The sequence below is a fragment of the Chiloscyllium punctatum genome, chromosome 11 (genome assembly GCF_047496795.1).
Source record: "Chiloscyllium punctatum isolate Juve2018m chromosome 11, sChiPun1.3, whole genome shotgun sequence".
NCBI classification, from domain to species: domain Eukaryota; kingdom Metazoa; phylum Chordata; class Chondrichthyes; order Orectolobiformes; family Hemiscylliidae; genus Chiloscyllium; species Chiloscyllium punctatum.
In genome coordinates this window covers 8,496,347-8,511,254 of record NC_092749.1, presented here as the reverse complement: position 1 = coordinate 8,511,254, position 14,908 = coordinate 8,496,347, and the positions used below count along the sequence as shown (strand labels likewise).

The 14,908-nt window shown below is 48.0% G+C and overlaps 1 protein-coding gene across 2 annotated transcripts in view; it reads left to right on the top strand.

Annotated features, from left to right (window-relative positions):
* LOC140482707 (immunoglobulin superfamily member 3-like) overlaps positions 1–14,908 on the top strand; it is a 73,966-nt gene that overhangs the window by 25,709 nt on the left and 33,349 nt on the right. For both annotated transcript variants that reach the window (XM_072580242.1, XM_072580241.1), the window contains exon 2: positions 5,590–5,943. In XM_072580242.1, coding sequence (XP_072436343.1) covers positions 5,590–5,943 — 354 coding nt within the window. The remainder of the gene's footprint in view (positions 1–5,589; positions 5,944–14,908) is intronic.

Sequence of the window (14,908 nt, the reverse complement as noted above, 5' to 3'; positions counted from 1 at the left end):
CAAAAAGTTTCACCAGAATGCATCTTATTTCAGCAATTCTCAAGCTACTGAAGAGCTGTGAAGATATAAGATATGCTATGGAGAAAGGGAACCAGTGGAGGTACTGTACTGTAAGCACTTGGTCAGGTACAACTTGAGGTTATTGTGGAAAATAGAAAGCTCCTGAGAAAGGAGGTGACGTGATTAGTTTAGTTTTCAGATATAGCAAGTAATTAGGCAGGCTAATAGAATGTTATCATTTATCCTGAGAGGAGTTGAATACTAATGTAGTGAGGTGATGCTTCAGTTATATAGGGAACTGATGCAGTAATATCTAGAGTACTGTGGTATTTCCTTATTTAAGGAAATGTATTGGAAGTAATTCAAAGAGTTTTACTAGACTAACACCTGGAAAAGTCAGATTGACTTATGAAGAATAGTTAGACTTCAGGAAACTGGATTTTGAAAGAGTAACAAGTGACTTAATTGAAAAGTAAGATCCTGAGGAGAAAAAAGGTAAAAACAATGACTGCAGATGCTGGAAAGCAGATTCTGGATTAGTGGTGCTGGAAGAGCACAGCAGGTCAGGCAGCATCCAAGGAGCAGCAAAATTGACGTTTCGGGCAAAAGCCCTTCATCAGGAATAAAGGCGGAGAGCCTGAAGCGTGAAGAGATAAGCTAGAAGAGGGTGGGGGTGGGGAGAAAGTAGCAGAGAGTAAAATGGTGAGTGGGGGAGGGGATGAAGGTGATAGGTCAGGGAGGAGAGGGTGGAAAAGGAGATAGGCAGGTAGAACAAGTCCGGACAAGTCATGGGGACGGTGCTGAGCTGGAGGTTCGGAACTAGGGTGAGGTGGGGGAAGGGGAAATGAGGAAACTGTTGAAGTCCACATTGATGCCCTGGGATTGAAGTGTTCCAAGGCAGAAGAGGCGTTCTTCCTCCAGGCGTCTGGTGGTGAGGGAGCGGCGGTGAAGGAGGCCCAGGACCTCCATGTCCTCGGCAGAGTGGGAGGGGGAGTTGAAATGTTGGGCCACGGGGCGGTGTGGTTGATTGGTGCGGGTGTTCCGGAGATGTTCCCTAAAGCGCTCTGCTAGGAGGCGCCCAGTCTCCCCAATGTAGAGGAGACCGCATCGGGAGCAATGGATACAATAAATGATATTAGTGGATGTGCAGGTAAAACTTTGATGGATGTGGAAGGCTCCTTTAGGGCCTTGGATAGAGGTGAGGGAGGAGGTGTGGGTACAGGGGAAGGTGCCAGGATGGGAGTTTGGGTTGTGGGGGGCGTGGACCTGAGCAGGTAGTCACGGAGGGAACGGTCTTTGCAGAAAGCAGAAAGGGGTGGGAAGGGAAATATATCCCTGGTGGTGGGGTCTTTTTGGAGGTGGCGGAAATGTTGGCGTATGGTTTGGTTTATGCAAAGGTTGGTAGGGTGGAAGGTGAGCACCAGGGGCATCTGTCCTTGTTACGGTTGGAGAGGTGGGGTCTGAGGGCAGAGGTGCGGGATGTGGACGAGATGCGTTGGAGGGCACCTTTAACCACGTGGGAAGGGAAATTCCGGTCTCTAAAGAAGGAGGCCATCTGGTGTGTTCAATGGTGGAAATGGTCCTCCTGGGAGCAGATATGGCGGAGGCGGAGGAATTGGGAATATGGGATGGCATTTTTGCAAGAGATAGGGTGGGAAGAGGTGTAATCCAGGTAGCTGTGAGAGTCGGTGGGTTTGTAAAAAATGTCAGTGTCAAGTCGGTCGTCATTAATGGAGATGGAGAGGTCCAGGTAGGGGAGGGAGGTGTCAGAAATGGTCCAGATAAATTTAAGGGTGGAATGTGTTGGTGAAGTTGATGAATTGCTCAACCACCTCGTGCTCCCACGAGGTGGTTGAGCAATTCATCAACTTCACCAACACGAGGTGGTGCCAATGCAGTCATCAATGTAGGGGAGGAAGAGGTGGGGAGTGGTGCCGGTGTAATTACGGAAGATCAACTGTTCTACATAGCCAACAAAGAGACAGGCATAGCTGGGGCCCATACGTGTGCCCATGGCTACCCCTTTGGTCTGGAGGAAGTGGGAGTATTCGAAGGAAAATTGTTAAGGGTGAGGACCAGTTCGGCCAAACGAATGAGAGTGTGAGTGGAAGGGTACTGTTGGGGACGTCTGGAGAGGAAAAAACGGAGGGCTTGGAGGCCCTGATCATGGCGGATGGAGGTGTAGAGGGATTGGATATCCATGGTGAAGATGAGGCATTGGGGGCCGGGGAAACGAAAGTCTTGGAGGAGGTGGAGGGTGTGGGTGGTGTCTCGAACGTATGTGGGGAGTTCCTGGACTAGGGGGGATAGGACAGTGTCGAGGTCGGTAGAGATGAGTTCAGTGGGGCAGGAGCATGCTGAGACAATGGGTCGACCAGGGTGGTCAGGCTTGTGGATCTTGGGAAGGAGGTAGAACCGGGCAGTGCGAGGTTGGAAGCTGTGGGTGGGAGATCTCCTGAGGTGATGAGGTTCTGTATGGTCTGGGAGATGATGGTTTGGTGATGGGGGGGTGGGGTCATGGTCGAGGGGGCAGTAGGAAGAGGTGTCCTCGAGTTGGCGTTTAGCTTCAGCGGTGTAGAGGTCAGTGCGCCAGACTACCACTGCGCCCCCTTTATCCGCTGGCTTAATTGTGAGGTTGGGATTAGAGCAGAGGGATTGGAGGGCTGTGCATTGTGAGGGTGAGAGGTTGGAGTGGGGGAGGGGGTAGAGAGCTTGAGGCGGTTAATGTCCCGGCAGCAGTTGGAAATGAAGAGGTCAAGGGCAGGTAATAGGCCAGCGCAGGGTGTTCAGGTGGATGCAGTGTGTTGGAGGTGGGCGAAGGGCTCTTCAGAAGGTGGGCGGGAATCCTGATTGTGAAAGTCTCCTGAGGAGACTTGACCGGAAGACGTAGAGAGGATGGTTCCTCTTATAAAAGATTCCTGAATGAGAGGTCAATGTTTAAATATCAGGGTTTGCTGATTTAAAACAAGAGTGAGGTCGGTTTAGCCAGGGCATTCCAGCATGGTGTGCAGGCTTGAGGAGCTGAGTGGCCTATTCCTGCTCCTAATGAGGTTGTTTGTAAATTTATGTGTAGTTTCACCAGATTCCATTTTGAAACTGTGATTAAAGTGTCTCAGATCTCACCATCTACAAACAACTGTCGCTTAATAAGCCATGAAATGAAAGGACTGATTGCTTAGTACTAACAGGTTTATTTGGAAGCACTAGCTTTCTGAGCACTGCTCCTTCATCAGGTAGCTGTGGAACAGGATCATAGGACACTGAATTTATTGCAAAAGATTACAGTGTCATGCAATTGAAATAATATATTGAACAAACCTAGATTGCTGTTAAGTCTTTCATCTTTTAGAATGGGTTGCAGGTTTTGGTTCATTAGTATGTAAATCCCAGAACTTTTTTGAAGTCACATTCTCAAGATAACTTAAGGTTTATAAATAAAGGTTACATTTCAGCTCAGACAATGCATCAAACCTTATGTTAGCTCCTTATGATCCTGTTCCACTAGCTACCTGATGAAAAAGCAGTGCTTCAAAAGCTAGTACTTCCTGATTAACCTGTTGCACTGCAACCTGGTGTTGTCCGATTTTTAACTTTGTGCATCCAGTTTAACACTGGCACCTCCACATCACATTCAGGTCTGGGCAATGGGGTTTGCTTTTATGAGTGTATCAATGTGTGTGAGAGAGAGAGTGTGAATGTGTGCCTCTATGTATGTGTCTGGGTGCATCAAAGAAAGAGAGAGAATGTTTGAGGGAGAATGTGTGTGTGTGTGTGTGGGGGGTGGGGGGGGTAGGTTTGCTCGCTGAGCTGTAGGTTTGATATCCAGACATTTCATTACCTGGCTAGGCAACATCATCAGTGGCGACCTCCAAGTGAAGCGAAGCTGTAGTCTCCTGCTTTCTGTTTATATGTTTGTCCTGGATGGGGTTCCTGGGGTTTGTGGTGATGTCATTTCCTGTTCGTTTTCTGAGGGGTTGATAGATGGTATCTAGAGTTCCCCTAAACCTCAACCTGAGTGAGTGTGTGTGTTTGTGTCTCTTTGCATTTGTGTATGTGTGTGTATGTCCATGTTTGTGTGTGACAGTGTGTGCATGTGTGAGACTTTGTGTGTGTGTGCGAGTGAAGGTGAGAGAGACAGTGTATGTGAATGTGTACGGATTTGGTGGAGCTGAACAAGACCAGCATCCAGTCAGATTAACGTGGCATTAAATTTAGCATGCAGACTGAAAAGTGCTGAAAGGTTTGGTTGTGAAAATACAGCAAATCCACTCCATTGGTTAGGACAGAATATGCTCTGGAGAAAATTAAAGAAATTGCAGAACAATTTTTCAGGCATACCTGAGATTAAAGAGCATAGTGTTCATCTGTTCAACTGTCCTGTAATTGATTTTGAGTCTGATTATTACTGGTGTTTACTGTGCTTGAAGCCTGAGTCTAGATTTAGAGAAAATTACTACATGTTTTAGAGGTTGCTGGAGAATGGAGCTGTAAACATGAAGGAGACATTTTAAAGCACAGTTGCACACACAGAACCTAGTGTCATTTCTGCATAGTCCTGAAGCAGCTACAATCAACAACAGGCAGGGTCAGCATCGTAAAAGCTAACTCCAGAACACATTCCTTTTCAGATGAATAATGGACCCCTGGATTTCGGGATATGATAACCTTGTCATTCTGCAAGGATGGGATTAAATAGATGAGATTAAGAAGCCTCCTGTCTCGGAACATGCACCAGTCATTTGAGCTGGAAGCTGTGAAATGTCATCAAAACTGGCAAAAAATTCCCTTGTTTTTCTGCTCATCGTAATGGTATTTGCTGTAACTAACAGCACTGAAGTATATATGTGGAGCAGGAATGAGCTTCAGCCACAGTTTCTCTGCTTTTGGGTGGACCTCAACCAGTGGAATTACTGGTCAGTGCAGGGCAATGTGAAAAACCTGGCATGGTCTGGTAAGAGGTCACTGACTTGCAATATTCCCTTTCCTTTTTTCTCTACGCATCCTAACAGACCTGCCGAGTATCTCCAGCATTTTCTGTTTTTTTTTACATATTTCACATTTCTAGAATCCTCAGTATTTTGCTCATGGTAGTTCTGAAGGAGGATCACTTGACTAGAAACATTCACTCTTCTCTCTCCACATTCTTCCAGACCTGTTTGCTTTAGATTAGATTAGATTAGATTACTTACAGTGTGGAAACAGGCCCTTCGGCCCAACAAGTCCACACCGCCCTGCCGAAGCGCAACCCACCCATACCCCTACATCTACCCCTTACCTAACACTACGGGCAATTTAGCATGGCCAATTCACCTAACCTGCACATCTTTGGACTGTGGGAGGAAACCGGAGCACCCGGAGGAAACCCACGCAGACACAGGGAGAACGTGCAAACTCCACACAGTCAGTCGCCTGAGGCGAGATCTCCAGCAGCTGCAATACTTTGTTTTAATTTTATGTTAAAATAGGTCGCCGACAAGACTCGTGATAACAATGCAGAATCGATATCTGTAAATGTACAGATGTTTCGATAACCGCTTTGATTTGGCGTTTTACTTTTATGTTCTGATCTCGATCAATGTCTATTCGCAGGTCAGGATACACGGACAGTTCTTATCCAATCCCCTGAAGCAGTGACAGTGCCCGAGGGTGGGACAGTAACATTTCGCTGTGATTTGCGGAGCAGTAATGTCGATTACACTGTGGACAAATACACTGTACACTGGCACCATTCCCGACACGGGCCGATCATACTGAGTCATTATAACGACGGCGGTGTTTACCGATCGGATCGGCGGTACTCTGAGCGATTTCAACTTTCCAGAAATGTGTCCAGTAACAGCTTCATTCTGACCATCAGAGAGCTGCAGCTCAGAGACACCAATACCTACATCTGTGAGATTTGGGGGACAGTATTTGGGAAAGGGACCCGGCTGAATGTGACCAGTAAGTATTTTCTGATATTATATTGATATTGTTTCAGATATTATCATCAAATTACCATCTCACCTTGAAATAAATGTGGCTACGTCGTCACTTATGCAGTAATAACAGAGTGGAAATTATCGCCTTGAAACGGAGTAAAATCTGGCCATACATATTGAACTGAACAAATGAGTGTGTGAACATGATCCAACAACATAGAACATAGTACAGTACAGAACAGTACAGGCCCTTTGGCCCACAGTGTTGTGCTGAGCATTTATCTCAATCTCAGCTCAACCTAACCTACACACCCCTCGATTTACTGCCATCCATGTGCTTGTCCAGCAGTCGCTTAAATGTCCCTAATGTCGCTAACTCTACTACCATTGCTGGCAGTGCATTCCACACACCCACCACTCTTTGCATAAATAACCTACCTCTGACATCTTCCCTATACCTTCCTCCAATCACCTTAAAATTATGACCCCTCGTGACAGCCATTTCTGTCCTGGGGAAAAGTCTCAGGCTATCTCCTCTATCCATGCTTCTTGTACACCTCTACCTTGTACACCTCTATCAAGTCACCTCTCCAGTGTAAAAAGCCCTAGCTCACTCAATCTCTCTTCATAAGACAAGCCCTCCAACCCAGGCAGCATCCTGGTAGATCTCCTCTGCACCCTCTCTAAAGTATCTACATCCTTCCTACAATGAGGTGATCAGAATGGACACAATATTCCAAATGTTGTCTAACCAGGGCTCTATAAAGCTACAGCTTGCAGCTCTTAAACTCAATTCCCCGTTAATGAAAGCCAAAACATCATGTGCCTTCTTAACAACCCGATAAACCTGAGTGGCAACTTTGAGGGATAAGACCATAAGACCATAAGACATAGGAGTGGAAGTAAGGCCATTCGGCCCATCGAGTCCACTCCGCCATTCGATCATGGCTGCTGGGCACTTCAACTCCGTTTACCCGCATTCTCCCCGTAGCCCTTAATTCCCCGAGACAACAAGAATCTATCAATCTCTGCCTTGAAGACATTTAGCGTCCCGGCCTCCACTGCACTCTGCGGCAATGAATTCCACAGACCCACCACTCTCTGGCTGAAGAAATGTCTCCGCATTTCTGTTCTGAATTTACCCCCTCTAATTCTAAGGCTGTGTCCACGGGTCCTAGTCTCCTCACCTAACGGAAACAATTTCCTAGCATCCACCCTTTCCAAGCCATGTATTATCTTGTACGTCTCTATTAAGTCTCCCCTTAATCTTCTAAACTCCAATGAATACAATCCCAAGATCCTCAGCCATTCCTCATATGTTAGGCCTACCATTCCAGGGATCATCCGTGTGAATCTCCGCTGGACACATTCCAGTGCCAGTATGTCCTTCCTGAGGTGTGGGGACCAAAACTGGACACAGTACTCCAAATGGATCTATAGACATAGACCCCAACATCCCATTGTTTGTCCATGCAGCCAAGAATCCTATCTTTAACCCTGTATTCAGCATTCAAATTCAACCTTCCAAAATGAATCACTTTGAATTTATCCAGGTTGAACTCCATCTGCCACCTTTTAGCCCAGCTTGGTATCCTGTCAATGCCTTGTTGTAGCCTGCAAAAGCCCTCAACACTACTTACAATGCCTTTGTGTCATCAGCAAACTTACTAACTAATCTTTCCACTTCTTCATCCAAGTTGTTTATAAAAAAACTACAAAGAGCAGAGGCCCAAGAACAGATCGCTGTGGGACACCAGTGGTCACCAATCTCCAGTCGGAATACTTTCCATCCACTATCACTCACTGTATTCTTTTGGCCAGATTCTGGATTAGTGGTGCTGGAAGAGCACAGCACTTCAGGCAGCATCCAAGTAGCTTCGAAATCGACGCTTTGGGCAAAAGCCCTTCACCAGGAATAAAGGCAGTGAGCCTGAAGCGTGGAGAGATAAGCTAGAGGAGGGTGGGGGTGGGGAGAAAGTAGCAGAGAGTAAAATGGGTGAGTGGGGGAGGGGAAGAAGGTGATAAGTCAGGGAGGAGAGGGTGGAGTGGAAAGGTGGAAAAGGAGATAGGCAGATAGGACAAGTCCGGACAAGTCATGGGGACAGTTACTGAGCTGGAAGTTGAGAACCAGGGTGAGGTGGGGGAAGGGGAAATGAGGAAACTGTTGAAGTCCACATTGATGCCCTGGGGTTGAAGTGTTCCGAGGCGGACGATGAGGCGTTCTTCCACCAGGCGTCTGGTGGTGAGAGAGCGGCGGTGAAGGAGGCCCAGGACCTCCATGTCCTCGGCAGAGTGGGAGAGGGAGTTGAAATGTTGGGCCACGGGGCGGTGTGGTTGATTGGTGCGGGTGTCCCGGAGATGTTCCCTAAAGCGGTCTGCTAGGAGGCGCCCAGTCTCCCCAATGTAGAGGAGACCGCATCGGGAGCAACGGTTACAATAAATGATATTAGTGGATGTGCAAGTAAAACTTTGATGGATGTGGAAGGCTCCTTTAGGGCCTTGGATAGAGGTGAGGGAGGAGATGTGGGCGCAGGTTTTACAGTTCCTGCGGTGGCAGGGGAAAGTGCCAGGATTGGAGGGTGGGTTGTTTGGGGGCGTGGACCTGACCAGGTAGTCGCGGAGGGAACGGTCTTTGCGGAAGGCGGAAAGGGGTGGGGAGGGAAATATATCCCTGGTGGTGGGATCTGTTTGGAGGTGGCAGAAATGTCGGCGTATGATTTGGTTAATGCGAAGGTTGGTAGGGTGGAAGGTGAGCACCAGGGGTGTTCTGTCCTTGTTATGGTTGGAGGGGTGGGGTCTGAGGGCGGAGGTGCGGGATGTAGACGAGATGCGTTGGAGGGCATTTTTAACCATGTGGGAAGGGAAATTGCGGTCTCTAAAGAAGGAGGCCATCTGGTGTGTTCTGTGGTGGAACTGGTCCTCCTGGGAGCAGATCCAGCAGAGGCGGAGGAATTGGGAATACAGGATGGCATTTTTGCAAGAGGTAGGGTGGGAAGAGGTGTAATCCAGGTAGCTGTGGGAGTCGGTGAGTTTGTAAAAAATGTCAGTGTCAAGTCGGTCGTCATTAATGGCGATGGAGAGGTCCAGGAAGGGGAGGGAGGTGTCAGAGATGGTCCAGGTGAATTTAAGGTCAGGGTGGAATGTGTTGGTGAAGTTGATGAATTGCTCAACCTCCTCGCGGGAGCATGAGGTAGCGCCAATGCAGTCATCAATGTAGCGGAGGAAGAGGTGTGGAGTGGTGCTGGTATAATTACGGAAGATCAACTGTTCTACATAGCCAACAAAGAGACAGGCATAGCTGGGGCCCATACGTGTGCCCATGGCCACCCCTTTGGTTTGGAGGAAGTGGGAGGATTCAAAGGAGAAATTGTTAAGGGTGAGGACCAGTTCAGCCAAACGAATGAGAGTGTCGGTGGAAGGGTACTGTTGGGGACGTCTGGAGAGGAAAAAATGGAGGGCTTGGAGGCCCTGGTCATGGCAGATGGAGGTGTAGAGGGATTGGATATCCATGGTGAAGATGAGGCGTTGGGGGCCGGGGAAACGGAAGTCTTGGAGGAGGTGGAGGGCGTGGGTGGTTTCTCGAACGTATGTGGGGAGTTTCTGGACTAGGGGGGATAGGACAGTGTCGAGGTAGGTAGAGATGAGTTCAGTGGGCAGGAGCATGCTGAGACAATGGGTCGGCCAGGGTGGTCAGGCTTGTGGATCTTGGGAAGGAGGTAGAACCGGGCAGTGCGGGGTTCCCAGACTGTGAGGTTGGAAGCTGTGGGTGGGAGATCTCCTGAGGTGATGAGGTTCTGTATGGTCTGGGAGATGATGGTTTGGTGATGGGGGGGTGGGGTCATGGTCGAGGGGGCAGTAGGAAGAGGTGTCCTCGAGTTGACGTTTGGCTTCAGTGGTGTAGAGGTCAGTGCGCCAGACTACCACTGCGCCCCCTTTATCCGCTGGCTTGATGGTGAGGTTGGGATTGGAGCAGAGGGATTGGAGGGCTGCATGTTGTGAGGGTGAGAGGTTGGAGTGGGGGAGGGGGGACGACAGGTTGAGGCGGTTAATGTCCCGGCGGCAGTTGGAAATGAAGAGGTCGAGGGCAGGTAATAGGCCAGCGCGGGGTGTCCAGGTGGATGCAGTGTGTTGGAGGTGGGCGAAGGGGTCCTCGGAAGGTGGGCGGGAGTCCTGATTGTGAAAGTAAGCTCGGAGGCAGAGGCGACGGAAGAATTGTTCGACGTCACGGTGTGTATTAAATTCATTGATGCGTGGACGGAGGGGGATGAAGGTGAGTCCTTTGCTGAGGACTCAGTGAGGGGGAGGTCTGGGGGGATGGTGAAAACTCGGCAGGGCTGGGTGCTGGGATTTGGTGTGGGTGTAGAGCTGGGAGTGGGGGCGGAACCTGTCACTGGAGTGGGTGTGATGGTGGGGGGAATGGGAGTGAAGTCATGAGCAGGGGTAATGTTCCCCTTGGGGTTCTGGGGTTTGGGGATAGTGACAGTGGGGTCTGTGGGGGGGGGGGGGGGGGGGCATGTCAGCAGAATGCAGGTGAGTGGCGCTGGTGGGGGCGGAAGTGGTGGTGACCACGGCAGTAGGGGTGGCGGAAGTCACTGAGCATGTGGCATCAGCGATGATGTGAAGGGCAGAAGTGATGTCAGGTGTGATGCATGAGGAATTGTGAGGGGTGGAAGTGGTTGTGAGAGTGGCCATGATGGGGGCGGAAGTGACATCATCAATCAGCGTGGGGGTGGTCGCTGCATCAGCTGCATGGCTAACGGTGGAATTGGTTCCCAGGCCAGGGGAATCTTCTGGAATGTTTGAGGAGCGCTGGTTATGGAGATGGGTGGATAAAAGTTTGTTGTACTTACAGTTTTTGATGTTTGAGATGGAATTGAAATACTGTTTGTTGAGAGTATGAATTCTCCTGAGAATGTAGTACAGAGTGGGCCCTTTGCAATTCTGAGAGAGTGTGGCCCTCAGCTGAGGCAGGGCTGACTGTAGAGAGGTTAGGTGCCAGCGCATTGCTGCAAGCGTGGAGCGGAGGATCTTGAAGGAGAACGGTTGCTGGTGTTTTTAAATCTGTAGTCTGTACTGTTTGTCCTGTTCGGGTCCGAACTCTGCTGGTTTAAAGGTGGTCCGAAGTCCGTGTGGGATGAGTTGATTATGGAGGCAGGCACTGAGGAAGCAAATGTGGCTGTGGTAGCGAGTTTGTTTCACGACATGGTTGAAGAGCTTCAGGGCAGAGGAAATGACCTGGGAGTTGCAGTGGGAGAGGGACTCCCTGAGATTCTTGTAGAGAGAGGAGGAAAACTTCTTCAAGGCAGGCATCCTTGCAAGAGGATTCACAGTAGGGTTAAAATCAACAAGGTAAAAACAATGACTGCAGTCATTGTTTTTACCTCGTATTCTTTTGGCCAGTCAATTCTGTATCCAGACAATCAAATTTCCCTGTATGTCATACCTTCTAACTTTCTGAATGAGCCTACCATGGGGAAACTTGATCAAATGCCTAACTGAAATCCATATGTATCACATCAACTGCTTGACCCTCATCAACTTGTCTCGTCACATCCTCAAATAACTCAATATGGCTTGTGAGGCATGACCTGCCCCCACAAAGTCATACAGACTATCTTTAATCAAACTATTTTTAAAAAAATAGTCATAAATCCTAACTCTCAGAATCTTTTCTAGGACCTTGCTTACCACAGATGTAAGACTGACTGGCCTGTAATTCCCAGGGATTTCCCTATTGCCTTTCTTGAACAGAGGAACAACATTCACCTCCCTCCAAGTATCTGGTACTACTCCCGTGGAGGGTGAGGATGCAAAGATCATTGCCAGAGGCGCAGCAAACTCATTCGTTATTTCCCATAGTAACCTTGGATGTACCTGGTCTGACCCTGGATGTGAATGTATCTTGATGCTTTCCAAAATGTCCAGCACATCCACTTCCTTAATATCAATCTGTTCAAGCCTATGAACCTGGTCCACGGTGTTCTCACTATCAACAAGGTCCCACGCTATAGTGAATATTGAAACAAAAAACTCTCTTAGGGCATCCCCTACCTCTTCAGACTCCAGGCACAAGTTCCCTCCACTATCCCTGATGGGCCCTAGCCTCTCTCTGACCATTGTCATATTCCTCATGTAAGTGTAGATTGCCTTTGGGTTTTCCCTAAACATTCCCACCAATGTTTTCTCGTGCCCCTCCCGGTTCTCCTCTGTCCGTTTTTGAGTTCTTTCCTAGCTACCCTGTAATCCTCTAAAGCTGTACTATATCCTTGATTCCCAAAGCTTAAATAAGCTTCCTTCTTCCTCTTGATGAGAAACTCCTCTCCTCTTGTCATCCAAGGCTCCTTCACCTTACCATCCCTTGCCTGTCTCAGTGGGACAAAGTTATCCAACACTCGCAGCAAGTGCTCCTTAATCAGCCTCCACATTTCTGTTGTGCATTTCCTGTAGAACAGTTGTTCCCAATTTATACTCCTCAGCTCCTGTTTGATAGCAGAATAATTTCCCCTTCCCCAATTATGTGTGTTCCTAGACTGTCTGTTCCTATCCCTCTCCATGGCGATGGTAAAGGTGAGGCAGTTGTGGTCACTGTCACCAAGTTGTGTTGAAGAAAAGGAATCATGATCCTCAGAATAAGCCTGATTACGTGGGGACTTTGACTGGGATGTATATATGAAAACAAATGCTTATTCCCAAATCTGCTCCCCTTGATGACACTAAATGCCTCTTGCGACATTAATTTACAATGGATGATCTTGTCATCTGTAATTTGGGAATGTGGAATCATATTTCACAGTCATTGCACTGGTGGAAGACAGGACTCCCAGGAAACTCCTTGCTAATGGGATGTCTCTCTGTGGTGGGGGCATTTGAATGGAGTGTTCACAGGACATCGCCCTCCCAGCGAGGCTGAGACCCAGAGGGGGATCAAGGCTGAACCGCAAGGAGCCTGGAATATGGGAAATGAAAATGAACAATTTAAACACCAAAATACAGTATCAAATTGGCTCTGTGGGCTGTAATCTTAAAGTTTCACCCATTGGGAGAGTTTACTGAACATTCCCGTTGTTATATGTGATTTTCCAGTCGAGATTCCCTGTAGAAATTAGTTTTTGTAACATTAACTCCAAACAAAGAGAGCAGCTAAATCCCAGAGAAATAAAAAAAAATTGTTTTTGAGACTTCATGGTGTGGTGTGGGGCAGGAGGGGTTAAAGTCTTAAAAATCCGATTCCCTCCTAAATAAACTTCATACCAACCCCGTTGCAGCTTGGTCTGGGGTCAGAAGGTAAGTGGATGACCAATGCAGTCCCAGAAGGCAGGCTGTCCCTTTAAATGATACAGTGAGGTTGGGATCCTCAGTGTAGTTGAGATCTACACCTCTAACTCTAGTCAGCAGCTTTCCCCAGCCTCAGGAAAACTGGCAGCTGGGGACTAATCTGGGGCTCAGCCGATCTATAATGACAGGATCTTTCCTTCTCCCTCCCAGGAATGGTATGGCTGTCTCATGAGAGGGAACCCCCTGAACATACCCGCTGGGTCTCAAAGAGATCTCCACCTCTCCATAACCTTCTTCCACAGCCCCAGCCCCCCAAGACCATCAGCCCCAGCTCAGGCATGTGAGACTGGGAGTTAGCCATTCTGCCACCTGCACCTGAAGTTGCCTACCTTTCTAGTGCCCAACGTGCCCCTCATCCTCATCCACACTGACATTCCCACACTGGGATTGAGGAAATATCATCTTACCCTCTCTCCCAGCATCCTTTCAGGAGCAGTCCATGCCTCAGATCCCATCATTTCACACACCTATCCCTCCAAATTGACCAGAAACTAACCCCAGTGAAACCACTTGGTGTTTTCTTTGTATTTCCCATAATTGTTGCACACCTCTCACTCACTACAAGACCCACCCGATATGCCGAGGGAACCACATAGATTCAAGTCGAATCTAGGCAAAAGCTGAAGGGGTAGCAATGTTAAACAAGGGTAACACCAAAACATTGAATGTTTTCAAGAACGCGAAAAATAAAGTTCTTCAGGCTAAAATCTATGAGGAGAAAGTGAGGACTGCAGATGCTGGAGATCAGAGCTGAAAATGTGTTGCTGGAAAAGCGCAGCAGGTCAGGCAGCATCCAAGGAGCAGGAGAATTGACGTTTCGGGCATGATTCCTGAAGAAGGGCTTATGCCCAAAACGTCAATTCTCCTGTTCCTTGGATGCTGCCTGACCTGCTGCGCTTTTCCAGCAACACATTTCCAGTTCTTCAGGCTAAAGGCATCAAAGGATATGGAGAAAAAAACAGGAACAGGGGACTGTGCCATGAATGTTGGAATAAGTTCAAATGGCCTATCCCTGCTGCTAGTTTCTGTGTCTCTATGACAATGGTACAACAGCTGGAGATGCCCTTGGTCCAGGAGATCATGATGTAGAATTGGTTTGGGTGGCGATGAGAAAAAAATAAAGGAATGAAATCACTCATGGGAGGTCACAGCAGGAACTACAGTGTGGAAGACCGTAGAGAAGAAGAAACATTGTGTACATGTGATACAGGAATAATTATGAGTAATTTAAATCTACATACAAACTGGACAAATCAGATTGACAATTGGTCACCTGGATGAAGAATTCAGAGAATACTTTGGACAGTGATTCCACAACATGCTGCTGTAAGAAAGTATCAGATAGTCATTTAGACTTGGCGTTGTGGAATATGACAAGATTAATAACTTCCTCCAAGGGGAGTCATGACCACAATATGATTGACTTTTACATTCAGTTTGAAAGAGAGAAGACTGGGCCTAAGACAATTATTTTAAACGTAGATGCGATTATGCAGGAACGATTAGCTGGACTGAACAGGCAGGCAAAGTGAGGCGGGAAGCTCAATGGAGACACAGTGACAGATATTTAAGGGGGATTTCAGAATGCTCTGATTTGGTATATTGCTACGAGAAGGAAAATCTCTGAAAGGATGACCCACCATCCTTGGTTC